Genomic DNA, 27,675 nt, shown 5'->3' with positions numbered 1-27,675 from the left:
ATAGGTAGCGCCACCTACGGCGAGCGATTGAACGAGAGCGGGGACACGCGCTCCCATAGGAACCCCGCTATCTGAACAGGTCAGGAGTGTAGTAGGTCATGGTCACGTGATACACGAAATACGAAACTGCTTCCGCTGCCATCTCGCAATGCCGTATCACGTGGTTGAATTAGTGCGGTTTTTTTTCCTGGTGAGCTTGGATCGCAAACAAGACTTTGCTTTCGTGACTTTGTGTGTGCTTTCAGCTCGCTGTGTGTGAATAGACCGAACTAGAACTCGAATGCGACTTGCAAACGGAGACCTACTCGCTTGGTGAGTGGTTCTGCTTCCCGTGTTAATATTTTTTAAGCCTAATTCACTTAGTGGCCTTGGCACCAAGCAGGCGTCAGCAAACATCATCAGTCGGTGTGCATCATTGTCGTTGCTGCTTTCACAGCAATGTTTGCCCTGTTGACTCGCGTGCCTTTTATTGTTTTAACCTTAAACAACGTTGACTTTAGGTTTAGAGCACGATCAGGCTTACAGAGGAATGACGTTTTCGTTAGTTTCCGTTGTGTTCTTTACTGCCATTCGCACTACCCTACCGTAGTTCTTGCTCCATTTATGTGGTTCTTGTGTGCTGACTCCTTTGTTTTGATTTCACAAACAGCTTTAATAGGTGATCGCGTCAACGCCAAGACAATTCGAGCCGCTGTGACGTCTGCAACCTCAGTTATTGCAACGGCGCGTGGTTTCACCGTCTACGAGGAAGTCGCTGGGAACCGCGCATGTTCTTTTGTTGTAACGCCCGTCCGGTCCCTTCATCTACATCTAAGTCATGTGCTTAACGGACACGAGCGTTATGCTGTAAGTGTGGGCAGTTATACCGCACAACGCGTTGTGGCCGCGTAAATGGAGCTCTGCTCGTTTGTGGATCTGTGCTGGCGCAACGCGCATGTCACGAGCTAGCCGCTTCCGCCGCAATACTTCGGACTAGGTGCATTCACTAACAGTCCGTATTGTCATTGTACTGTGTACACTCAACTGCGACGATAAACTTCTCGTCCTCCGTTTATCCTCGCTGCTGTGAACTGCGTGTCGTTATTTTACTCGCGGCCTGATAAGGAAAGCTCGTGGTAGTCGGTGATATTTAACTGCGGCTTTTCAGGGTGGCGTAAAACGGGCGCATTCAGCTGTTTTTGCGCGATGTTATAGTCTCTTGATCGCCTGTGGTAGCGTTGTCTTTCCCTTGACGCTACTGGACGGCGCCAAGAAAGCATGAGTCATGCGATCGGCTAACAATCAATGCTCATATCTGCGGCTTGCGTGCTATTTTGAGTGATTGAAGTCGAGCGGCGGGTTTCGGCGTCGTCCACTTTCACAGCAACACCTGCATTCGTAGTATTTTATAAGAACAGTTGCACCTGTTTCTTTCAGTCCGAAATGGTGTGACAGATCGGCGTTGTGTCAGTTGTTTTTTTTTTTATTGGTAATCTTGCATGCTACGAGTGTAGGTGATAACTATCTCGTATGTTTTTGAAAAGATGTCGGAGCTGCCTACAGTGTGCAGATCTTGAAACTGTGTAAATGATCTGAGATCTGAGAAACATAGTTGTCTCGAATCTACTGTTACATTGATGCACAGGCAGATGTCTTAATTGGAACTTCCCCAACCTTCTGTTGTCCCAGCAGAGCTTGTGTGTGTGTGTGATCTCATTCAAATTTTCAGTGCCACCGCTAATCAATACTTAATTTGATATCATTCTGCTGTGGCATAGGGGCCCCGTGCGCAAACTCAAAATTATCTCAAATGCTGTCTTGCATTGACTCACTGTGATGGCATAGATTTGACCCTATCTGTTCGAGATAGGTTGATTTTTGCTTGGCGAAGCTGCTGCTGAATAGCATGTGAAAAGAACAAAGAATAAAACTAAACCCTGAAAATACCAGCATTTTTGCTCATCCACAGTATCCTAAACAAAAACGAGAAAAAATTTGAAATTAACCCTTTGAGATGCCACCTACAAAGAACTGTCTGTAAATGCATAAGATCAATACATTATTTCAAGACACGCAATATTATACTGCAAAAATAATTTTATCATGCTGATCTATGTGTTATAGCATCAAATCCCAATTAAGCTGCAATTAAATATATATTTATCCCATAGTCAATGATTCTTTGTATTGGCATAAATAGAATTAAATCTTAGGCTAGAAATATAGTGCAAATGCATTTTTTGTTATGTTCATTTTGCAAACAGAAAAATTTCTTTTGACATGGCGCACAGGAAGTGACACGTTGAACGACTCATCAAACATGGTAATGCCTTCAGAAAATTGATCATATGCAACAGTACACTTTAAAATGAAGACATATTTGTAATAACAAAGGTTCAATTAATCCAAAACTCGATGTACCTCGCTTTTTCATGGTTCCTAGTCTATACAAATAGATGTATAAATTGTTTAACAAAGCGTGTCAAATGATTAAAAACTAAGTGGCAGTGTCGCTACGATTTTGGCACAATATAAGAAAATGGGTCAAACATCATCTTCGTTGTGATTATTTGACCTCCTGTTGTGAATTAAAAAAAAGGCTTTGAGAGTAATATTTCTACGCTAGTTAGCTTAGTCTATCTTGTTAGCATCCCATAAATAGATGTTAGGTGAGTAGAACAATTGTGCAGCTTGTACTTCTGCAGCATGATCAGTTGAAGAAAATATTAGCACAACTGGGGTTTCGCTCTGTGCAGCCTGTCATGTGACAGCCTGATTATCTCAAACATTCTGAACTCTTGAAGTAATTGCAGCTCGCCCAAATTTTCTGCATTGTGTGCTGTGGCAGTTGTCTGAAGGACTTGTGTGACCCATATATAGCACTTCGCAACACAGTTTAGATGACCCTGGCATGAAGAAAGGATGGCTGATAAGGAATAATAATGGCTCGTCCATTCATAAGGCTCAAAAGGGAGTGCACAAAAGTGATTTATTTGTGTTTTGACTGCAAGTGATAGTGAAAATTCTGACGGTTTTTGATATAATGTGCCATGTAATCAATAAAAGTCGCATGCTCATGATGTTGTGGAAGTAATCAGGTCACTTGCATTGTAAAATAGGAAGTGTTTGTTTTGTTGTTAGAGTACAGATTGTTTGAAAATTATTCACAGTCAATATATTGGACTTCAATTTGAAAGAAGAGTTTCAGCGGAATTACTCATAGTGAACAGCAGCAAGAAAGACCTGTTAGGCAGAATCGTAGGTGTTCCATTATTATAGTGTTGCACGCTGTTTGTGGTTTTTCACACAATTGCATGCAATGGAAATTTTGTGATATAATTGCCCTTTTGGACTTGGCGTGAGGCTGCCAACCTTGGCAACTTTTGTAAGGATCATTTGTACGCTAATTGCTGCTTCAATTTGCGCAAAGATCCGTTGAGGTGAAATTTTGTGTTTTCAGTGCAGAAATGTAGTCTATAGACCGTTTTCACAGAGGGGGCGTAGCCTCGAATTGGTGCATTTTCGTCTCTCTCCACCGGCCATTTGGCACTGCCACTGGTGTTTGAGGATTGCCTGTTTTTGCATGCGTGTCAATGTGCTTCTTTTTTTCTTATTCGCTAAAGCAGTCCTGCAGCCTGAAATTGAAATATCAGCCGAGAACAGGTCGACAGGCTACCGCGGCATTGTGTTTGGGTGCGACAACTATCAAAAGCACAAAAGGCTGGTAGTTGAAATAAGCGAGGTGCACCGTCCTTCAAAGTGACTTTACTTAGGTCACGGGCCTTCTTCTCCGACAAATAATTCATTACATGTGTCTGTTCTTGTGACCGTTTCTTTATTACACCAGGTTGTAATTCTGGTGAAGTGCTGGTACCCTTCATCTGCAGCAAAGAGGCAAATGAACCAGAGTCATTTTGAACTCTTAATTGCAACTGGCCAATGGCGTACGTATTTGCTCGCCTCCGTTTACATTTACCTTTCACCCATTACTTTGACAGTTGTCCAAACATTTAACCCTGGTGCGTACCCCCAGAATCCCACAAAGCCAGCTATAACAAACTAGGGCCTTTACACTCGCAGAGCGTTGCTGTGTTTTGGAGCATTGCTGTGTTTTTACCGTGGAGAAAAGCAGTACCCTGTAAACTGAGCACATACGCTGCATACACTGCCGCAGGTTTCTACACACCGGCACAGTGGCAAAACATCGCTAACGCTAGACGGGGCTGTGGAGAAAAAAATGGCAGCCCCCTTGTGAAAATTGTCTATATATGGCACTACTTCTCAGCTGTAACTTTAATTGATGTGGTGATGCCCTTACCTGGGGTCTAAGCTCTTGCAAACTTTATTATATATATTTATATTCTTTTTTCCAGGAAACTCCCATGCGACGGCAAGGGCAGGCAGAGCCGCTTGTGCTGACGGTGTGATGTTTCCTCACCGCAGAATGCCGTGCCACATCACCATCCTCTATGTATACAGCATCATCAGCCTCACGGCACTTTTTCACGCAACGCTCGTTGCGGCTGAGATTGTTGCCGTAAGTTGATTCCTCATGTTTACGCCTGTCAAGAATGCTCCTGTGATGCTAATCGGCTTTGCTCGCATGTTTCCTGGAATAACATGTTCCCCGGAATCGCGCGCTTGGCAAACTGGTGGGGTAATCTCTCCAGCTTTCATTTAAAAGTGGTTCTCTCACTGTTTTTCAGATTCCTCACAGCAACTCCACACCAGAGATAAAGCACTTCTTCGATCAAGAGCTGAGCTTCTCGGCTATGGTGCCGGATGAAGGAGTTCCTGTAAGAGGCTAAAACTGACCCCTTTTTTTTTCAATTTTCACTTCTTGAAATTTGACACCCTTGGCAATCGGAAATGATGGAATCTCGAGATTTTTGGCTATGGGAAGCACAGATAAGTGGTACTGTCTACCAGATAAAGTTTACTCGGGCAGCACTTCGTAATGCATGTCTTATCATCTCGTCATCATGAGTCTCTGCACAATTTGTACAAATCTTGCAGTCAGTTTGTGTCCGTGGCTGTTGATGAAAGATGCATGTGTGATCTATTGTAGACAGATGGGATGAGAAAGTATGAATGAAAACAATGCAGCCAAGATTTGTGGGAATCGCCTTGGTGCAAATTATTGCATGAGAAGGTAATGGTGTGAGCTGGCGGGATGGAGGCTCAGCCCATCACCTTCTATTAGGAAATAATTTAGTGGGCCAGCTGAGTGAAAGTTTTGGCGTTACCACTTTACGATCATGCAGTGTGTAGTCACATATGTCGACAGCTGTTTATCATTTTGGAAAATGGTCCTTTGATGTGGCTGCAAAAATGCGTCCGGCATGGAAGTGGTGGGATACAGAACCATGCATTTGTGGCTCGAGTCCAACCGAGCAGGCTAACCTAACTACAAACTTTTAGAAAGCTGGAATGCGGGCACTTGTCCTATCAGAGAAATGATGGTATTTATGTAGTATACTTGTTGGGACTAGGGAGGATATTTGGATGCGATGTATTATTTAACTGTATAGTTATGCGGGTAAAGAACTCAACGATTAGCTCACCAATGGAAATTGTTCAAAATGGGCTGTGTACTAGCTGACTTGAGTGTGTGTTTGAGGTGAATGGAAAATCTGCCACGACCTGGCAAGGTTTTGCAATACTTCGTGAGACTTTAAGTTTTATTAGGCCCCATGTAGTTTCCCAAAGCGTTAGAAAAAAAAAATGTGAAGAGGCTAATCATTACAGAATCTGTACATGTGACTCGACGTTGTATAGGGCAAACAATTTTGTGAGAGAGAAAATAAATGTCTAAAAATTTCGACATCTAGCTTTCCTGTCCTCATCAAAGTCATTCCAGAGTTATGGATCTGTAGAAAGTCTGTAGTAAAATGTCCTGAAAGACTGAAACTGAAAGGCAGAGCGGGGAGGAAGTCTGCTTCGTGAAAATGTCGACCAGAAGTTATGCTGCTTTCTTAGCCTCCTGCTGCATCAACTTTCATTATAAATAAAATTTTTCCCTTACTTCATTAGTGAGGTCTTTCTGTATTTTTCTTGGCATATTCATCACGAACTTGTGGCAGTGCTTTACAGATTGTTAAACATTGAGTGAAGGCAGGGGTAACAGCTCTCTGCGTATATAATACATGTATAGTTTTATATATGCATCAGCATGCCAACCTAGGCTCCCATGCAATTTGGATGTTGCACTTTACGAGTATGTCAACACGGAAAAAACCTTGAGGTGGTCTATATTGATAAACACGAGGCCATTACATCACTCTCTGTCAGGCACGTAGCATTGCTAGGTCAGTCCGACCTCTGTACAATACGTTGTACGAGCATGTGGCGTGGTCAAACGCATCGCCACTAGCGTTCATGTTATTGTTTTTCATTATCGCCTGGGGCAACCTTTGTCTCGCTATCTCTCCTAATCAGACGGGCATTCTTGGTCACGAATGCTGCTTGTCTTGCGTGCTGTGTATCAATATAGTGTTGGAAGTAAAAGATTGAAGCTTAGTATTGGAGACATAAGATTGAAGCTGAAGTGGGGTTGGCCTGTCCTCCTAGTTCAAGTCCGATTACATCGAAGGAACATTTAGTGCGTTTCCTTTGTTTTTGTTTTACACCAGTTCTTTAGGTTTTGTAGTGCATTCATTGAGAAAATTTTTTACTTACTTTCACTTGCAGGGCTTGCTGACCATTGCATCACCTTTAGCAGCATGTCAACCAATTGCCCCTCCACCATTTCCATCCAATGACAGCTTTGCCTGGTTTGTCTTGATTGCCAGGTTTGAGTGTGGGCTGTCGGACAAAGTGAGTGGGGCATACTAATGCTGAAAGAATTGCTGTTTCTTGGAGTGCCTTATGAAAAAATAGAAATGCTTGCTGTTCAACACGAGAGGTTATTTTTTAAGCCAGATGTTGAAAGATGAGCACAGAGGCAAATAATACAATTTAGTTCGTTTACCTTCATCCTTGTATTTACATTGCTGTTAGTTGTATAATTTTATGTGTGTGCTTAATGAGTGTCACTGCTTATCTATGAATGACACCACTGCCTTGTTTCATAAAGAATAGTGACTAGCTCTGGTGCACATAGGTCAGGGGCTTTGCACATGCCAAAGCCATAAAATTTGTTTGGCAAGAGCTGATAGATTTGTGGCCTAATGTTTTCTTTGCTGATAGGGCTTGATGGGAACTATGTAAATGTTTTGAATAACTGGGATCGTGAATAATAAAGAATTCACCAAGAAGTAGGCATCATTCTTTTACAAGTGGATGAATAAGTTTGCCCAATGCAGTGATACACTGCACTCTAATTGGTGGTTGAGTGATTTCTAGTTTTCTCGTCACGTTCATTGTCTGGCACTTAATTTGCTTTATTGCCGCTATAGTTAGCACAGACGGTGGTAAAGGAAGTGTCACGCTTCATGATTTGCAGTAAACAGAAGTTCATTGATAGCAAAGGAAGTTGTACATTACTGTTGATGAAACACTAGAAACATATGTTGGACAAAACGCACAAATGTGGATTAGTCTTGGCTACCCCTAAAAAAAAAATTGAAGATTGAAGGGATGAAAATTTGTTGACACGAGATGTCTCTGGAGCCGACATTTTGACAAGCGCACTCGTCAAACACACTCGTTGCAACCAGTTCAGTTGCAGCATTGAATGAGACAGTTCTGCTTGTAGAAGCGTTGGCCCCAGCGACACCTCGCGTTAATGAATTTTTCAGCCCTTATACTTGGCTAGTCGCGTGGATGAAGTGCAGTTGGTGATACGCATCATTGCATTTTGTACTCCAAAGCGCTAGCATTATATCGAGCTAAAAGAACACACCGCACATTTTTGTCATTCTGGTGGGTGAACTTGTAAGCTTTTCTGCAGGTGAAGATCAAAATATTGACGGTTCTAATGAACTGTGTTTGTAGGGCAAGTGGCTCTGTTGCCGTTGTCGAAATAGTTGTCAAAATAACCAAGCACGTCTATATTGTCACGAGGTCGTGACGTCGACGAAGGGGAGCAGGCAGTACTTTGGAGAATAATCTATTTATTCGGGCAAACCTGTGGCCACATGAAAGGAAAGTTGAATTACACTGGCACTGACAGCGGCGAACAGAGCGTCGACCGTCGATCAACTGACCAGCGGCGAAGCGTGTCGGCATTTATACTCTTGCCATCGAATATTCTAGCGTTATCGCGTAGGTTCCAGAAAAATCCGTGATGTTCACAAAGTGGGTGTAATCTTAACAAAAGGATCTGCTACAGTCTCGAAGCTTCTCAAACATCGTAGGCGCGGTTTGCACTGAACGTAGTGTGACGGGGTGATAACAAAGCTTAAGAAACGAACGTTGCAATATCACTGCTTGATGATGGTACAGAAATATCTCTAATAATGAGGTTGAGAGCCATGGATACGTGTAAATATTACTTTCCTTATAGATGTGACTCACAGGTTTGTTATTAGCATAAAATTTGAAGCTATAGTAATATTATAAAAAAGTATGAAAGTTTACACTTTGAGCATGATTTAGCAAATATAGTTGCTAAGTGTTTATTCAGAGTTGGCAGGAACTGCTGAAAAGTCTAAATTATCTATTTAAGGTCCGCAAAAAAAAAAAGATACACCTTTAATGGCCCAGTGGCTGGCAAAGCTTGTCAATGCACGACAGCGCACAAGAACGATCACAGATGACCAAGGTGATCTGTGTTTCAGCCAGTGTTTGGCTATCACTGTGGATTGTCGATAGCGCTGTTACGGCCTGTGCTAAATCCACATTTGATTACAGTGGTGTAGGCAGTGCTTCACGGGAGTCACTCACTGTCCACCTGCACTGGTTGAGGGATGTGACAAATGGTCTCATCATCGTCCAACACGGCGAAAACTCCCAAGCAAAATCAGATTGACGTCGACTGTTTTCGACCTCGGCAATAATTGGGAACTTTTTTTTTGCCACCGTCAGTTTCTTGTAGTCACGCGTTTTTATCAATGGCGCAGGTGGAACGAGTGGCGTTGGAGTTAGCTTCAGATGATCAGGCCTCGCATGTCAGCAGGAGAGCCGAGACACAGGCCTAGCCAGAAAAACAACTGCCAATGAAAACTCAAATGCCAAAAGGGAACAGCATCAGGCTAAGTCGTGCTGCAGTGCTCGTGGTTTAGTTCTCACTTTGTCCGTCTCATATGCGTGGTCATTCTCAAAGGCTACATACAGCCAGCTGACTTCGAGCTGGCTTGACATAGCTTAGCTTGCAGTTTGGCTGTAATAATCATTTAGTGAATACCTGACTGGCTAAAGTCGAAAGATGGCTATTACGTGTATACAAAAAAACAAAATCCTCAAGATCGGCTATTGTAATTTCTGCATTTAATATTACTCTGTTAGACTTGCTGCTATCAAGCTTTCATTGCTGGAAACTTGAAAATATTGTAAACATTGTGGACAGTTGGTCACGTTAAGCCAGCTAGAGTCCGAAAATTCTCCAACAGTGCACTGTGGGGCATCATAATTTTTTAGTTGTGTGTTTACATTACTTAAATGGGACAAGTGGCAGTGTTGCAAAAGTGTTAAATTAAACGAGCATGTCCGAATAAGCAGTTGTCAACTGTACTCGCTCCTGTGTTCTTGAGTTCGACTGTGTTCTATGCTGCATCATCTGTTGTTGGTGTGTAAAACTGCTTCTCACAGAGTGCTTTTATAACCTTGATACGAATTTGGAAAACTTTGTACCTTACCTTCGCGCATATTTTTTTTTCCAGGCACGTTTTGCCCAAGAGGCGGGATACGATGTGGCTGTGATTTATGACCGTAAAGCGCACAACAATGGCCCCTTTGAAACCCACATTACACCAGAGCCCAAGTACTACCCTATCAAAGGTACTGTTATCCAACTCACATTCGCATCTGATCCATCAGCACCTGTACCATTTGTAACTTCGCTGCATTGACTTTTTATTTTACAGCTGGCATGTATTTGAGCTCTTAATAATCGGAGATTGCTGTTTGAGTTAGAATGTGTCAAAGTGCACTTACGTTGTGGGAATTGAGGCTGGCCCGCTGCCTTTGCGCGGGCTTTCCCGCCTTTCTCCAATTCTCATGTCCCGACATGTCTGCCCTCCTTTGCTGTCAGCCGCGCTGGGAAGGGCGGAGTGACGTTTAACTCCCTCACCCGGTATCGGATGTTGACTGTGGCGCCGCGCGCGGGGTCCCCCGAGAGGTTTTTCTCGCGCTGCGTCGGGAGCGGTGAGTACAGTCCGGGACTTCAAACGGTGAGCCACGCATTCTTTTCCGTCCGTCGAGTCCCGTCGCTCGGGGCTCGTCGGACTTCGCTGACGGCGCCTCGCGCCCGATGCGAACGCTCATCTTTTGTTGCCCCGCTGCGTACTCACGGCCGAAGGGCAGTACGGTGTCCTAGTGCGTGGCCTAGCTACGCCGACCCGTCTCCCTTCGAAGCCAACGCGAGCGCCTTTGCCCTCGCTCGAGCAACCGGGCCCCTTTGTCCCGGTGTCTCCGTGGATTACCTTTACCGCGGAGACGTGCTCGTGGCACCCTGTGTAGTACTTTGTGCCCGTGGCGTGGATAAGCCTACTTGCTTTCCCGCCGCGCCTTTTGCAACGGGCTGTACTGCGTTTGGTGTTGCCACAATAAAGTGTTGCGACTTGAGCAGTATCGTGTTTCCCGCCACGGCGAAGGTTAACGCGTGCCCTGCGGCTCGCTAAGACCGGACCCACGCTGGTGGCCGTACTCCTTCGGGATACGTGTACACTACAACGTTGATCATTGTGAGCCAAGACTGAAGTTAAACTTGGAACGCATTAGTTTGATTTCAGTTTCTAGAAAAGCTGTAGCCATCCAGTGAGGGCTTCTGCTGAGCCCATAGGCTGGCGAAACTTCTGGAGCTCACTCAGACTCACTCGGGGAATATATCTCACCCTTTGGACTCGCTCGGACTTACACTCACCAAAGTTTTTCTCAGCCAGACTCGCTCGGACTTACACTCACCAAAGTTTTTCTTAGCCAGACTCACTCAGATTCACACTCACAAAATTTTTTTTCAACCGAACTTACTCGGACTCAAACTCGCCAAAATATTACTCATCCCAGTTTTAGTGAGTCTAAGTGAGTCGTCAACTCCTAATTTCGTTGGCCTATAATTACGTTTTTCAACCATGATGTCGATGCTCTACAGCACCAGTATCGCTCGTAATTGGTGCCTGTTCCTGACGCCTTTTCGTATAGTACCTTCCAATAAGATTTATGAATGCCCGCAAACCAGTAAGGTCACATTTCTTGAAAGGTACGAGACACGTTATTTACACACACAAGATATGACACACCTTATTTACTCGCATAATCCTCGCACTTTTTTTGGCGTAAGACCGATGCACAGTTGGGGCTTGCGAGAATTACGCGGGGAAAACTTTCCAGAGAACGTATAGAGCAAAAAAAAAAAACTAAGTGGCCCGAAATCGGGATTCTCACACCAGCAACTAACAGCAAGCTTTGAGAAGCACTCATTAAAACTTACCTCAACAATAAAAGCACAGGTTCAACACAAGGCAAGATTTATTTGAGACAAAAAGTGCAAGCAAATAGTCAAGAATTAGAATACCATACGCCAAGTTTCTGGGCGTTGCGGGCGTGGCAGTAGCGTTCGTTGCTCAACAGGAGCCCTCAAAAGGTAAGCGTAGGATGTCAGTATTGGGCTGATAACTATTTAACAGAATCGTCAGCAGTTTCCTTCTGAGGAAATAAAGTTTACCATCAATCCCAGTTTTAGGCACACGGCAGGCCCAACACGTCTTGTGGCTTTCAGATGCCGTCACCAGTAGCGAGCACAAAACTCGTATGCTACGAAAGGCCTACCGGCGGCCCTGTTGTCGTTGTTTAGATCATGATCTATCACTTTCAACTTGAAAGTAGCCGTGTAGCTTCAGTATTGCCCCATAACGTGACAAGATTAGCAACACAACATACAAAACACGCCGTAATGCGGTCTTGCCACTTTGGCTTGACTTGAGTTGGATTGAATCTCTGTGCAATAATAGTACGCTTGATGCTTAAGAGATGGCGCCAGATGGCGTGCGCTATCATCATCAGTGGCTGGAACGAGCAGACGACATTATCGCGGCAGTTTTTGGGGGTGCGATAATTACTTGAGGAAAAAAAAATCGTATTATTGTTGGGGGAAGTGGGGGGTGCGAGAATTATGCAAGTGCGAGGATTACGCGAGTAAATACGGTATTTATCAAAACCTGCCTTGGAAGAGCAGGTGGGTAGGAAGGGGGGGTCAAGACTCTCCCTTGCTTAATTCATCCCTCTGATCAATAAATATTGAAATGGTGTTGGAAAGACACTGCTTTAGAATATGTGTAAGAAGACGAGAGTATAAAAGTGAATCCAGGTAAGGCTGATAGTAATGCTGAAGATGAGTAGACATGGGGACCATGAGGCGGCAAAAGAGAGCGAAACTCTCTCAGACAAATATATCCCGTGCTTTGGACTCACTCGTAGTCGGACTCACCAAAGCTTTCTCGAGCCGAACTCACTCCGACTCACACTCTCGAAAATTTTCTTCATTCGGACTCACTTGGACTCAGACTCACCAAAGTATTGCTCACTCGGACTCACTCAGACTCAGGCTTGCGGCTCAATCTGAGTCTGAGTGAGTCGATTCGTGAGTGAGTTCGCCAACGTATGGCTGAGCCTAGTGAACTACATATTACACAGCCCATTTTCAAACTCTATCGGTTAGCTGCAGGGCCTTCACAGTTTTCGTTTGGATCCCACGAGCACTGGGCAAATTCCTCAGCATGACAGACAAGCAAGTGTGTACTCCATGTCCTTAAGACTTTTGCGCGTGCCCCCTCTCTTGTCTGCTACGCGACGTTCTACTAATGTACTTTGTTCAGCAGAAGCAGTAGGCACTAGGAAGTAATTGCATGCAGTCGGGCATTTCAGCAAGTGACACGTCAATCTAGGACTTCTAGCCAACTTGTTGAAAGGGAAACAGCCAGCAGAGATGTACCACGTTGCTGTCATCTGCATTGAAACCTAGTACAAATAGATAAGGGTTGTTGTCACATATGTGCTCAGGCACTGGCATTGAAGGGAGTACTGAACACTAAGACTCTAGCCAATTAATTCGATATAGGCAGAGGTGTGGCATTCACATTGCCCTGCTACGATTTCACTGAAAGTTGTGAGTACTTTATGTTTTGAAATAGTGAGTTTTATTGTTGTTGCATTGTTAGTTGCCTTGTATATGCATTTGATAAGGTTTTTGGCAATGATTGCAGTGGTGAGCTTGACATGCTTTCTTGTTTTCTGTTGTTTTTTTTATTAGGGAATGGCCTAAAAGACACTGACGACCTTAATATTTATGCTGTTATTGTGAGTGAAGAGACTGGGATTCGGCTCAAGCGATATACATACAAGGATGAGTAAGTTGGCTTAAGTTGTGCTCTTTGAGCAGAAAAACCTTTCTGTGCCTGATACTTGGACTATTACTGGGCCACAGGGTGGTAGTACTCCTGTGAAAACAAGTTGAGTAGTAAAATTTGCTCTGAAAGTATAAAAATTCCTTTAAAAGCTTTATATGAAGTTATATATAACATATTAAATCTTGCATTTGATATGTGTGGGCTTTGACTGTGCTAACTTTATGATAAATTTTATCAAAAAAAAATAAAACATTCCAGTTTAGGCCTATGATACCACAGTGGAATCCCGACTATATGACTTTCAGGGGACCACGCAAAACTGTCGTATAATTCAAAAAGTAAGATTATAGGCAGTGACACGCAGCCTTGCTTAAAAAAAAAAAAAACGGGTACAGACCACCTGAATAAGCCCATGGCATGACTTGGTGTAAGGAAGGTAGATTAAATTGTTCTTACCAGTGGCAGCTAATGGCAGCATTACACACGAGGTGCGAGCGAATCTTTATTCTCAACCTTTAAAAAAAGTCGAATCTAAATACATCTTTTTAGCAATAAACAGAGTCCCAAAATTGTGTGCGCCTGAAGACAAAAACCGAAACCGCGTTGCCATTAGACACAATGTCATCGCTATCACATAAGGGCGACGAAACAGGAGTTTGCGTACGATGGCTTTGTGCTCGACTGAGCTGTGCACATTGTAATTTGTTGCTTTTTGAAGTGCAACTAGTGATGTTCCACTAGTTGACATCAATCGAAAGTAATCTTTCACGGTTGAAATAGCTGTGTTGCGCCCTTATGCGTGCGCAAGCCTGTGAGTGCGAGTGCGACAAAGGCAGGAGATCAGCTGTATGCTGACCAGGAAGAGATTTCATGGACCGAAAACGTGAGCAGCTTTTTTGCTGGCTGAAGCTACTCTGTGTAGATAAAGCTTGACTAGGTAATGACTCTGGATACGTACGTGCCTGGTCAAAGCGTATGTAGAAGCGCATGAATTTCCAGAAGAATAAATTTCCCATTTTAAGAAGACATGATGTCTCACACTCTACTTTTCTAATCGTCAACTTAGGGAAACGAAAGTTCACATTTTGCACATGTGAATATTTGGTTGACATTCGATTCGAGTAAATGTGTTTTTTTTTCTTTCGGACGGAATCTGAAAGTCGTCGCAAAATGTGGGGTCGGCGTATAACTGCATCGTATAACCAAGGTTTAATTGCAATATTTTTGTGGGGATTTTGCCGGGACCATCCGATTCATCATAGAATGTGAGTCATCGTGAAACCAGGGGACGTATAAACGAAGTTCCACTGTACATGTGTTTTTTCTGGTTATTTATTCATCATTGTTCGTTTAGTTTTAGCTTACCTCAGTGCAGTGCATTGATGATTTCGTGTGGATAATTTGCTTTATTTTTGTAATTTTGCAGCTACGAGGTGAAGCTTTATCCAGAGACTTTCCAGAGCATATTAAGCTATCTGCTGCCATTCCTAGTGATTGTTGGAGCCTGCCTCCTTGGACTTTTAGTCTTTATGGTAAGTGTCATGGTGTGTACATCTCGTTCTAGTTTCTACGGAAGTGGTAATATGATATGTTAATGTACGGCTGTAAAATGTGTTAGCAGTTTGTATACCAGTATTTATGAAGATATGGTACTTCACTGAGAGGCTGTAGCTACAGCATCTTTGCCTTAATTATTTCTGAGAATCCAATCATTAGCTGCGCAGTTGAGCACTGTTTTGATAATGCGCAAGGCTCTCGTACAGAAGCCAAAATGTCGTTCGTATGCTGCTCCTTTGAAGCTAGACGTCATAGAGCGAGACCTTGTTGAAAACTTGGAGGAATCGATATTCTTTTTGGCTGCTTTATAAATCACATGTGATCAACTTGCAATTAAAAATACCCAATTTTCATTAAACAATTGCCTTTGTTGTAATGTTTCATATTATCGTATTTACTCGAATGTAACGCGACCACGATTGTAACGCCAGGGGTGACTTTTCAGTGCCGAAAAAAAAAAAAACACGAATGTAAGGCGAGTAAAGCGGGGGAAAAAAGTACCTTTATTTGCTGCACATGGTAGTGGCAAAGACATCCCAGTTTCTAAATATAAAGTGAGTTTTGTTCATTCGTCGCTTTCATCGCCGGTGTTCGAGCTCTTTGTCACTTTCTTCCTCCCAGATGAGGTCATCCTCCGTGCCATCCATATAGTTCGATATACAGCACTTTTTAAACACGCGAACTATCATGTCGTGCGGCAGCCCATACCAAGCGGCGGACACCCACTCGGCAATCTTCGCGGCGCTAGGTCGCTTTATCCTACCCGTAGGTGTCAAAGCCTGATCTTCTCGCATCCATTCTCCGTACAGCTGCCGCATTCTATCCTTAAATGGTTTGTTCAGGCAGACGTCTAATGGCTGCAGCACGGACGTCATACCTCCGGGAATAACAGCGAGCTGCGTCTGAGTTTCCCGCATCAGCTTCTTCACTTCGGGCGTCAGGTGACCGCGAAATGAGTCGAGAACTAGGATGGAGGCGGGGTGGAGGAGCGCACCTGGCCGTAGGCACCACACAGTCTTGACCCAGTCAAGCATAAGCGGAGTGTCCACCCGACCTTTTTCTTGGCAGGGAACAATCACATCCCTGGGGAACAGCTCCTTCGGGATGGTTTTGCGCCGGAAAATGATGTATGGCGGCAACTTACGCCCATCCACCAAGCAGGCTAGCATCACGGTTAGCCGCGTCTTCTCGTTGCCTGTTGTCCTTATGCGAACTTGGGGGGCACCTGTTTCACTGACAGTCCTTGACATAGGCATGTCCAAGAAAACGGGAGTCTGGTCCGCGTTGCCAATGTGCCCCAACGGCATTTGCGACGAGCGGTGCAGGTCAAGCACATAGCGCTGAAACTCCACTAGCTTCGCTTCGCAATCTGCTGGTAGCTTTTGCCTTATCGACATTGTTCGCCGGAGGGAAAATCTATTTCTTCGCATTAACTTTTGTGCCCATCCACGTGAAGCCTTAAAGTTCTCCCGCGGGATCCCCATCTCTCGAGCTACGTCTCGGGCTTTCCACTGAATCAGCTCAACGTTGACCCCCAATAGGCGATTTGGCTGCTCAATCACGAACTCCGCCACTTTTTTTTCGAGTTCTGTGTGACGGCCGCAACGAGGTCCACGGAAGCCTTTTCGGCCAGGCTCACTCTTGAAGAGCGCTTCACGCTGGAGCCTCCACCCACGGATAGTAGATTCCACCACATCTAGCCGTCGAGCCGCCGCTAAGTTGCCGATTTCCTCAGCCATCAGTATTGCACTTCTCTTAAAGCGGGCATCGTACTGAACTCGTCGCGCTGCCACTTTGCTCGAGCCGAAGTTGCGGAAGCACAAAGGAAATGAACCGCTCGCAAAACATGTCGCGAACAATAGGATTGGATTGGATTCGATGTTGCCAGCGTGCATATGTTGCCAGCACAAGGTTGAAAGATCGCTAGGTTTGTCGTAGCCATTTTAAGTAACCAGTGGGGTGGCACCGCCAAGGCACGATTTAAGGTGGTTCGATTATAACGCGGACCCCCAAATCACTTCAGAGAGATTTTGAAAAAAACTCTCGTTACATTCGAGTAAATACGGTAAGTTTTCTATTACTAGCAAAGCATCTTATGCCTAGAACACCAAGGTGCAAATTCCTTTCGTTAGTTCTAACAGTGATTTACACAGACGAGGACTAGCATGCAGGAGACGCTCTCAGGCTCTAGCTCGCAAGGTTACCTACTTCTTTGTGCATTTGTGTTTTGCAAGTTACTTGTAGGTATGGTGGCGCAACTGTATGGCAGTTTTGTGAATCTCTGCCGCAGTTGGTGCGCTGCTTTCGAGACTGGCGCAAGAAGAGGAAGTCCCGGCTGTCCCGCAAGTTTCTCAGGCAGCTGCCGACTACAAAGTACAAGAAAGGAGACATATATGAGACTTGCGCCATCTGCCTCGAGGATTATGTGGAAGGGGACAAGCTGCGCATTTTGCCTTGTGCACACGGTAAGCACCTTACACTTTCTGTGCCATTTATAATGAAGCAAAGAGAGGCTGCAGGAAAAACCACTCTCCCGCCTCACCTGTTGTGGTAAAGTGGATGATCGTGGAAGTTGTCAGAATCTTCTGTGTGCTTACGCCTTGTAGTATCATTGGTGCACACCACTGGACAGGCTGGTCTTGAAGAAATTTAACTAGGTTTTGTAATACATTGCCTCGGGCAGTGCCCATGCTTGTGTAGGGTTGTACGTTCCAAAACTAGGATGCAGTTACGCAGCCCTCGTCATTCGTGGGAAGACTACTTTGATTGCCCTGGGTTCTCCCCCATGTACATAAGTGTTTTAGAATTTCGCCTTCGTTCTTCCCCAACTCTCGTATGTGCAAGTGTTCTCCACTTTGCCTTTGTTGTGATGTGGCTCTGGTTCGCATTTGAACCCGTGTCCTCATGCTTAGTCGCGCGATGGTAGGTGCTGTGCTTAAGTTGGGCTAGTCCAGGCTACTACAGGTTCTCACTCAAATTGCCATTGTTATTGCTGCAGTTCGTGCACTTCTCTCATTTATGTAATTAAGGGCTTCGAAAAAAAAAGTATGAATTGTGCGGACATTTCGCAAAAACTTTCTCACAATCTACTGAAGTCACATAATCCAGGATACAGTGTAACCTTGCTACAAGAGACTTGCGGATACCGTAAAAACTGGAATATAGGTCGACCCCCCAAAACTTTGAATTTCTGAAAAAGAAATTCTTGAAGATCACAAAATATCACGGCACACCCTTACTTTGGTAAATATGCGACACAACCAGCTGGACTGTGGTGACATTTATTTTTATTTAGACACTAATCTTTTGTAGTTAAACGTTAGAGGGCCACAAAGTGCTGTCACTCAGACTCGTTCGAAGTTGAGTCCGACTACGTCTGTTTCTCACTAGTTACGTCCCAGAGTGCATCGTCTTCCGTTCCATCCAATGTGCTACTAATGCAGCATTTGCGGAAAGACGGAAGTACGCCACCTCAGCGCAAAGCCCTTCCGCTTCATGAATTGGCGCACCCACAATGGCGATCCCTTGAATTGCGCCCTCGTTAGCCCAGAGTCGTGCGCAATCTCGAGAGCTTTTATGCAGATGCACTCTGCTGTTACAGGCAGCGACCTTGCATGCAGCTCTGGGATGAGTTCGGTGAGTTGCGTTTGTAGTTCGAGGTGCTCTGTAGTCTGTCCACGAAATGTTTTTTTTTTGGTTGCTGCAGGATGTAATGCGCTGCTTTTTGCTCCTCCAGTATCGGACGCTTTTCTTCGAAGCACCGAATTCCCGTTGTGCCGCCAGGTTGCCGTGCGCTTCGGCATACTTGATAACGTTTTTCTTCAAGCCTATCGTAAACTGCTGTCGACTACCACTCGTTTCTGAAGGAAATAGAAAAAAGGAAACAGCACATTGACAGCAGATAACCGAGGCAACAGAGCGTTTCTAGAACACTGTAGGCCTTGCCTAGCCTTGTCCAACGGCGCCGCTGCTGATGGTCACGGTGGCAATGGAGGGTTTCACCTGCAGCTTGCCGATTGTTGCGAGACTTCCAAATTTCTTTCTGCCAATGACCGGTATATATGACGAGGATTGACTTTTCATTGTGTTTTTTTTAAATTCGACCTATATTCTGGTTTATTACGGTACATACCAATTAGTGTTGTTATGCTGACCACTGTATTTGTTCCATTGATTGAGCTTCGTTTACTATGGATTCTTGTACAATAGAAATTCAGATGTAATCGACTAAAATGCGAGGCCAGCAAGCTGGTCAGGACAACTTTACATCGGCATACTTTCGGGACAGCAACGACAGGCCGTGGACGTATTGATTTAAGAATGAGGGCCGCCAATCTGCGCTTTGTTAATGGTCAGTTATGCATAACTGAGGCGGAGGGGGTGGGGAGTAACAAAAAGACGGTGCGCGGTGCGCTTGGTCTTGCATTTTTGGGCGTTGGCGCAGGAAATATCTAGCCACTGCTCGTAGTGGTTGCTGTGTACCGAGCTTGGCTGTGGGGTCAGCCGATGATGCGCGAAATGCCCATTTGCAGTTCTTAGGAGCCAGCTGGTGATGTAATTCATCGCTTTCGACAAAGCACATTACAACTTCTTCACTTTATCATGTCCGCTTTCGTGATGATCTAGCCTGCTAAGTCCAGAGCGATGTTAGGCTTAGCCACGACTGAGCAGAAATCTCTGTTGTGGTGGGCATGGCCGCAGTGTCCGACGTTTAAAGTACGTCATACTCGATTGCGAGTGTAAAGAGTTGTCGTGCAAAGGTCTTCTTTCCAAGGTCTGAGTGCTGCCAAGCAGCGAGTCTCAACGAGACGCTATTACAGTGAATTCGAGACGCGCGTCTGCGATGTTCCGCAGACTGTCGTAATCTGATAACTGAACTTCCGCTTGCAGCTGCCTTAACTACATCGCGACCCGTGAACACAGAACTAGGTAGCACGATCTTCAACAGTTGCGCCGTCTAGGAGCCACAATTTCTTGAAACTTGCCATTTTTTTCTTTTTTGTGACTTCCGCAATAATGTTCACCACCTCTATAGGTGCAAATTTTTTTTACAGAACTTTTGCATAGTTTTCAATGAAGATATTGTTGAATCAGATATGAAAAAAAAAAAAAAAGGGCGGGGGGAGGTCACAAAGACCTAGTGTGATTTTCAAAAAAATTATTTTTTTCATTCTCCCATTGATAGTATGTCCATTTTGGCTTTTAATTCTCTCTGGTTATTACAAACCCATTCAGTGTTTCTATAAAAGTTTGTTGTAAAAGTGCTAGGATTTTACAGACTCCTTTACAACAGACCAAAATCCTCTTCACCATGGAGGTCTGTTGTAATGAGGTTATACTGGATTGTATTTAACTGTATTTTAACTGGCAAATATTTTTACCAAAACTGGCAACAAGTGAAAAAAATTGGGGAACCTTTAAGATTCGCCTTTAAGGGGAGACGCTCCTCGAAAGCACTTTTTTTTTGTTATTCAACTTAGAGCTTCAGAAATTGGACCACTGATGCAGTTTTTCCTCCTGATTCCAAATCTGTAATCAGTTTTTACATAAGTGCAATAGTTTGGGAGTTGTGTTTCAAGTAATGGTGAAACTTGATAAGTTTTCCGGGAACTTTCGCGCATACTAAATGTTCATGCAGAGAGTTGTTCAATGGCTCCTTTTGCTCCCTATTAGCCATAGAGTGCCGATATCTAGCTAGAAATTGTGCTCCAACTTTGAAACTATGAAAAAAACATCTGTGTAGCAAAGTACCCTTTTTTTTCCACTCGACCACCATTAAATTTATTAATAGATATTTACAGCTGATAGGTTGTGCTGATTCAAGTAGATATCGGCACCCTACGCACTCTCCTCAATGTGTGTGCCAAATTTCGTCGTCGTATGACCATTCTAAGTGCCCGAAACACTTCCCGCAAAAAATGCAAATTGGCCAAAATTGCGAAATGAGAAAAACGCGTTTGAAAGTTTGAAAGTCTGTATTTACAAAAATGAAAAACGCAGTAGCACGAAACTTGTGCTGAACACATACACACATGTCCAGAGGGAATATCAGTTGTCTAAAACTCTCCAGCACCGTAGGTTTTCCCTTCCCGGCTGGTGCGGCAGGACTCTTCCACCCGGGCCCTCTTGGCTGCACTGCGACGGTGTGCTCTCGCCTCAGCGGTCTGACGCACATTCATCTTGTGCATGCGCATGCTGTCTCGGCGGTCGCTGAGGGTAACCAGGGCCTCCGAAGGAAGCACCCCAAGCTCTTCCAGCACCTTTTCAAAGCTCGCGTGGCCCCGGTTGAACCACAGGACTGCAATGGCTGTGGCTGTTTCCACAGCAGTCCGGGAAGCAAACCGGGTCTTTGGACACAGCAGCCATATTTTGCTGTTCAGGGACTCGGCCGCGTTCTGTGTCTTGCCGTGGAGGCACCGGGCAAGCAGCTTCGCATCTGTGAGACGCTTGTAGATTGGGAGGACTGCCAAACCCTGGGCCTTGGTCAGGAGGGGGGTGTGGCACGGTGCAGGCTGGCCCTGCGCCTCAGCACGTCGGTGCTTGCACCACGAGTCTGGGCCTGCAGGACAGAACTTGTGACTTCCAGCACCATCTGTTGAGCACGAGTGCAAACATGAGGCCCATATGGCAGTGTACATCTTGTGGACATTTCCCCGATTGTTCACAATGGCCACCTGAAAGTAAGTTTGAAGCTTCTGGATGGTGGTCTCCTTCAGCTTCTCCCCTCGTGGAAGTGGCGTTGGCAGCTTCCGCAGGCCGGTGCCCAGACGTTTCGCCACGTGGTTGGTGCACTCCTCTTTTTCAATTGGAGTGTCAGGGTACACGTTGGCATCACAGACCCCGTTGTAGGCCTTGCTGTCTCCATCGCTTAGGAAGATGGTGAACCGCAGGGGTGTCTCATAGTCCACAGTCCTCTGCCAAATGCGCACTGCAGCTTCGGCCTCCATGGCATGCGAAGAACAGTCGCAATTCTTCTCACAAACGGGATGATGAAACGCCTGCCATGTTTCTTCATCGCCTCCCATGTCGTTATGCAAACTGCACGCCAGGCAGAAGTTGGAAAGCACTTCATAGTCCAGGCACAAACCAGTGTCCAAGGACACTACAGTTCCCACACCATTGTGGCTTTTGTGGCCTCTTTTTTGCCATGTGCCGTCAAACATGACTGGCACGTCACTGTTACCAGCCACCTCTTTGGTGACGCTGCGTGCCCTTTGCATGTTTTCACAGACAGCCTTCACTGCCGCACTGTGAATCTTTTTGCCGATAGCATGGAAGGTCTTATGGTGCATAGGGTTTGGCAATCCAACTACTGCACAAAATCGTGAAAGTTGCTCATGCCCGATACCGACGGCACGCGCTGCAAGCACCACTTTCAGGTTCACGGCAAAGGCGTCACGCGAACTCCCGCTGTCGTAGCTTCTGCTTGCACCGCGGCCGCCATCTGACGCGACCCGCTTCGACGAGTACGCGGACGAAAGGATGCTCTCCGAGCACTCCGCATTCTCGCAGTGTAGCTCCAGAAACGCCGAAAGGCCTTTCCGCTTTTTATTCGGTGCCCGAACTGCGAGTTTACTCTCGTGACAAACGGGGCATGCCGCGCCTGCGACGACGACCGTCAATGCACCCAACTCGCACAGCACTACGCTTTCGGCACGATCGGCATTCGGCCTGACGTCGTTTTCGAATAACGCGATCTTTTTCTGCGATGCACTCACAAAATTCACTGCAGCGTTGATCTCGTCGTCGCAGTTGCCATGGTCGACGTTGCCGTGGTCGATGTTAGGCCTACCGGCCGCTGGCCCGTCGCGGACATTTTTGTTGGCGGTGGCTTTCTTGTACGTCCTCCGCCGCTTCCCTCTGAACTTGTTCTTACTTCTGTATTTCCGATGGTCGGCAACGGCCTTTTTCGGGCTTGCCATCGCACGAAAACAGCGAAAAATAACTCCGGAAAACAGTGAAGCGAACTACGGCAAGAAAACACGGGTGCTGTCAGCCAATGGCGGCCCTGCGTTAGTGGCGCGCGGTTTGAAACGGCGGGAAAAGACTGTTTTTGTTGCTTTTTTTTTAGATTTTTCGTGAACGTACGAGACTTCAAGAACCGGGATCGTGGAGAGTAAGGACAACTCTACACGAGCCAGCGGCCGCAATATGGCGGACAGCTCTCTTCGCGGCCCCGCGAGCACGCGAACAGCAGCCCGTTTTGTGTAAATTTCGTGATGCCGCGCGTCACTGCCGCTCACTCAGACGCGTTTTTCACTGACTTCTGATGCTTATTTCGCTGTGATATTTTCAGATGTCAAAATATAATGTATAAAGATGATAAAGCAACAAAAAACAGAAAAGGTGAAATTTGGAAAAAAAACGCGACTTTTCGACCCGCGTCTCCCCTTAAGAGTTCAATGACATAGCGAAGTGCGCCTTTAAACCGCTAAGTGCATACTTATTAATATGTTCTGTTGCAAACACACACACACACAAATGCAAAAGCATGCAAGCACGACGTATCTATAGTAATGCAGTGACTGTGCAGTGTGGCCACTTCCCTCTGCCATAAAGAGTCTCACAATGCCTCACAGACGCAAGCATATTATTTAGTGTTTGACATAGCGAAGTGCGCCTTTCAACCACTAAGTGCATACTTATTAATATGTTCTGTTGCAAACACACACACACACAAATGCAAAAGCATGCAAGCACGACGTATCTATAGTAATGCAGTGACTGTGCAGTGTGGCCACTTCCCTCTGCCATAAAGAGTCTCACAATGCCTCACAGACGCAAGCATATTATTTAGTGTTTGCTCTTTGCGTTTGCTGTTTAGCGTTTGCTGTTTGCTACGCCTCTGGAAAGGCATGCAATGTTTTCCACAAGATGGACATAAATCGTTTTCGTTGTGACACCTGTCGAACGAAATGCGTTAAGGAGACTCCCTCCACTACATGGTATTTATGTAGTGTTTTTTCCCGAAGCAGCTGCAAGTAACATCGTGGTTTTGTGGTAGGACATCTGCTTGCCACGCAAACGACCCGGGTTCGACCTACAATGGAAACGAAATTTTTATTCTTTATTTTATTACAAGTAGCAAAGCCATTTGTAGTACAAGCAGCAAAGCCATTCGAAGCCAAAGGGACAGATGTGGCAAGTGAATGTTCCTGTGCTGGCTGAGCTCCTGTACCTGTAGCTCCATTAGACACTCAGATCACATTTCTCTCTAGCAATTTTCGTTGGGAAACTTTACGCATTACATTCAAACCTGTGGGATCTCGATGTGGAGAGCGAGCGCCAAGCTCTTGGAGTGAATGGAAGCAGTTGATACGGTCGGAACGAACCAAACAACACACACATTTCTTTAACTACTTTTAGAACTATAATATCGTCAGCCAAATAATTATACATCAATTGTGCTCAAACACGCTAAAATAACCTTGCACATCATTACGCAACACTCAACAGCATAACAAACACTAGGCGGCGTCGCCAATGCCTGACTCACCACGAGGGCTCCGGGCAGACGGCCCGCGGTGCCGTGCACCGGGGACAAACCACGAGGGACAACCGAGAGACAATTGTTTCGCACGCCAAACGTCACGCGTAAAAAAAAACAAAAAAACTTGCTCAATTCTCTCGTGCCACCACCAAGGCTTGCTGCCAGGGGTCACCGCGGGCACTACAGATCCAACCATGATTATGATAGTGGTGATCAACGCTCGCGAACACAATGCCACCTACCGCTCAATAGTTGTGACCCCAAATTACGGCTTTGCGCGAGACACCCGTGCCACGCGGCACAAACAACTTTACAGAGGATGTTAGCACCTTCATCAATCTCATTATAACAAAGTTGAATCTTGCATAAAAGCCCCGCTGCAGTGGTCTAGTGGCTAAAGTACTCGACTGCTGACCCGCAGGTCATGGGATCGAATCCCGGCTGCGGCGGCTGCATTTTCGATGGAGGTGGAAATGCTGTAGGTCCGTGTGCTCAGATTTGGGTGTACATTGAAGAACCCCAGGTGGTTGTAATTTCCGGAATCCTCCACTATGCCGCCTCTCATAATCATATGGTGGTTTTGGGACGTTAAACCCCACAAATCAATCAATCTTCTGCAAAAGAAAGTTTTTTATATTAAAAATTTCGTTATAAAGGTTTGTTTTTAACACTACAGTCAAAACCCGCAATAACGAAACACCGCAAGTACGAAATCCCCGCGGCAACGAAATATTTACGGATCCGCGGGGAACGTTCATAGAAGCCCACGTATTACGTATCTCGCGGCAACGAAATGTTTCTTGGACAGCGATCCCGCATTAACGAATTTTCTACCATGGCGCGGGCCTTATTTTACCCTCCCACCAAATGTTAACTGTCGAAAATATGCTCGTATGCGTGTTATGCGCACTTAAAATTTGTAAACATCTGCTTTTGCCGCGCTAGCGTGAGCACCGCCATTTTTTTTTACTGAAGGGGGGGGGGGGGGGACGCGGCTTTGGGATCGCGAAAAATGGCAAAAAAAATCGACTTTTTGAAAATCAAGTCTGCAGTTTCTGGAACCCTTTTTCTATCTGATTCCAAAATATCTACAATGAAAACCGTGCAGAAGTGCTTCGGAAAATTCATTTCATTCACCTAGGTAGCGAAACTTTTTATGGAAATCGCGAGAAAACAGTGATTTTCAAAAAATTATGGCTTCGTGATGGCGGGTCCGGGAGCCGGCATCTTGGGCTCATCGGAAAGACCATTTCTTCATGTTTAACTTTCCCGCCTCAGCTGGCTCCTCCCTTTAAAAACAAGCGCACAGAAAGCAAATGTTTGAAGGTTGTTTCGAGGCCCTTGATTGGCTGTGGCCGCCATGTTGCCTCAGCTCGCCTCGCCATTGGCCCTATGCTCGCTCCGGGAAATCGTCGTCTGCTGCTTGTGCGTTGCGAGGACATGGCTCTAGAAAATTGCTACTTTGTGACGTGTTCACGGCTCGATGATCACTTAAGATGTAATTACGCTTTAGTTAGGAGCAGTAGGCCGATGCGCGATCAGGTTACTAAGAGCGCGGCGATCGGAGTCGTCTTTAGCCCTCACTCCCCCGACAGCGAGACTGTGGGCAGGAACAATGCGCTAGTGCACTCATGGCGACGTGCTTCGTCGCAAGCAACGAAGCTGTAAGCGGCAGTGTGGTCAGATTACTACAAGTGGCCACACCGGATGCACAATCAGATTACTACGAGCGCGGCGCTTCATCGGAGTCGGCTTTAGCCCTAACTCTGCTGACAGCGAGACTGCAGGCAAGAACGACGCGCTAGCGCATCCAAAACAACCAGCGGGTTGTTTTGGATGCGCTGGACACCCTTTGTTCCTTCTTCAGTGCACATGACGACGTAGCAATGGACTACTTTTTCCAGTGTGAAGGGAGAGCTTTGAAGTTGTTGCATGGCAAGGGTCGGCAAAGTAAGTTGGCCGACTGCTGGCAATAAATTTTCGTTCTGCTGGCTGTATCACTGTTTTTATGTCTCATACTCGCGGCAACGAAATTCTCGCGAAAATGAAAATTTTCGGTTTCCCCGGCGATTTCGTTATTACGGGCTTCAACTGTATAGCTATTGCAAGACTATTTTTAATTTACTTCAGTAGAACCAATATTTTGCTGTAACCAGGTTCGTTATAAGGAGGTTTAAGTGCATACCTGCTTTGCATAATAAATAATTAAGTTTACGAAATTCAGTCAGTGTCTTAGTCCGTGATACTGTCGCTGTTTTGCACTTGTGGTAAAAGACCAAACCCTTTGTTCTCATTGCACTACAGCATACCACTGCAAATGCATCAAGCCATGGCTGCTGCACAACCGGCGTACATGCCCTATCTGCAAACGCAAGGTGGTACTTCCAGGCATGGACCCCAACTCTGACTCGGAAGGTGAAGACGAAGGGGCCAATGCCACAGAGCGCACACCGTTGCTGGCGGGCTCTGGTGGTGGAGGCGGCGGAACATTCGATAGCCCACCGTTGCCATTTCATCAGCCAACAGGCGCTACACTCGTTGTACGGGGCTCTGCTAATCGCCCTATTATTCACACGGCAAGCTTCCATCATGAGGACAGTGGCATGCCGACTAGTAGCTCATGCCCAACGCACGTGAGCACAGCACATTCCCTAAACCACGACATTGACAGCAGCAGTATTGGCAGTGGCACTGAGGATGAAGTGCAGGTCAGGCCTAGCCAGTCCGCAAGTACACAAGGTGAAAGCCAGCACCATTTGCGGTTGTAGCGCATACGCTGAAAAGGTAGGAATTAGTTTTTTTCGTGGGCAGGGCAATTACCGTGCTCTATGGCAATTTTGTACCTTTTGGAGTGTACTTTTTTTTCGCACAACAATAATCGCCACCATTCTCGTGAGCAGTCCATCTGTATGAAAGTTGCGCTAGTTTGTACGTTTGCTCGCTTGGTGGTTCAAAGATGACGCAGACGCAAGATTCTTGTGTGTCCTGTTCGCTTGTTTCTGCGTCATCCTCGTACAAGTGGTATCATGTCTGCAGCAATTTTCTCATCACTAAGGCTTGAGGTGGTGATGTAATTTATGAAAATAGGGCAGGTAATGCGTGTTATTGGAAGTGCAGCATTGAAATTATGTTGGCTGTTGTGGGGAACCAAAGTGCACACCTCGAGGTGTAAAAGTTTACTATGGCTTAGGGGAGCCAATAGAA

General features: G+C 45.6%; 1 protein-coding gene across 2 annotated transcripts; it reads left to right on the top strand.

Annotated features, from left to right (window-relative positions):
* The first annotated feature begins 172 nt into the window (after window positions 1-172).
* On the top strand, window positions 173-27,675 carry gzl (godzilla E3 ubiquitin protein ligase). 2 transcript variants are annotated; one of them, XM_037412423.2, is made up of 9 exons: window positions 173-312; window positions 4,353-4,516; window positions 4,686-4,775; window positions 6,670-6,795; window positions 9,741-9,858; window positions 13,328-13,424; window positions 14,851-14,956; window positions 17,272-17,446; window positions 26,776-27,675. In XM_037412423.2, the coding sequence occupies exons 2-9, from the start codon at window positions 4,406-4,408 to the stop codon at window positions 27,237-27,239; spliced, it is 1,287 nt and encodes a 428-aa protein (XP_037268320.2). In that variant the 5' UTR covers window positions 173-312; window positions 4,353-4,405; the 3' UTR covers window positions 27,240-27,675. The 2 variants fall into 2 exon arrangements, with proteins under 2 accessions (XP_037268320.2, XP_037268319.2); XM_037412422.2 differs by having other exon boundaries at window positions 17,251-17,446.

Source organism: Rhipicephalus microplus, chromosome 1 (genome assembly GCF_043290135.1).
Source record: "Rhipicephalus microplus isolate Deutch F79 chromosome 1, USDA_Rmic, whole genome shotgun sequence".
NCBI classification, from domain to species: domain Eukaryota; kingdom Metazoa; phylum Arthropoda; class Arachnida; order Ixodida; family Ixodidae; genus Rhipicephalus; species Rhipicephalus microplus.
The sequence above is the reverse complement of the archived record's forward strand: the minus strand, read 5'-3'. Positions and strand labels throughout refer to the sequence as shown.

What these genes read in the sequence shown, in the direction of transcription:
- gzl (XM_037412422.2), top strand. Translation starts at nt 4,406, where the DNA reads ATGTTTCCTCACCGCAGAATGCCGTGCCACATCACCATCCTCTATGTA. An exon ending in CAAGTACTACCCTATCAAAG is followed by an intron (nt 9,859 to 13,327) that starts GTACTGTTATCC and finishes TTTTTTTATTAG; the next exon opens with GGAATGGCCTAAAAGACACT. An exon ending in TTGGACTTTTAGTCTTTATG is followed by an intron (nt 14,957 to 17,250) that starts GTAAGTGTCATG and finishes ACTGTATGGCAG; the next exon opens with TTTTGTGAATCTCTGCCGCA.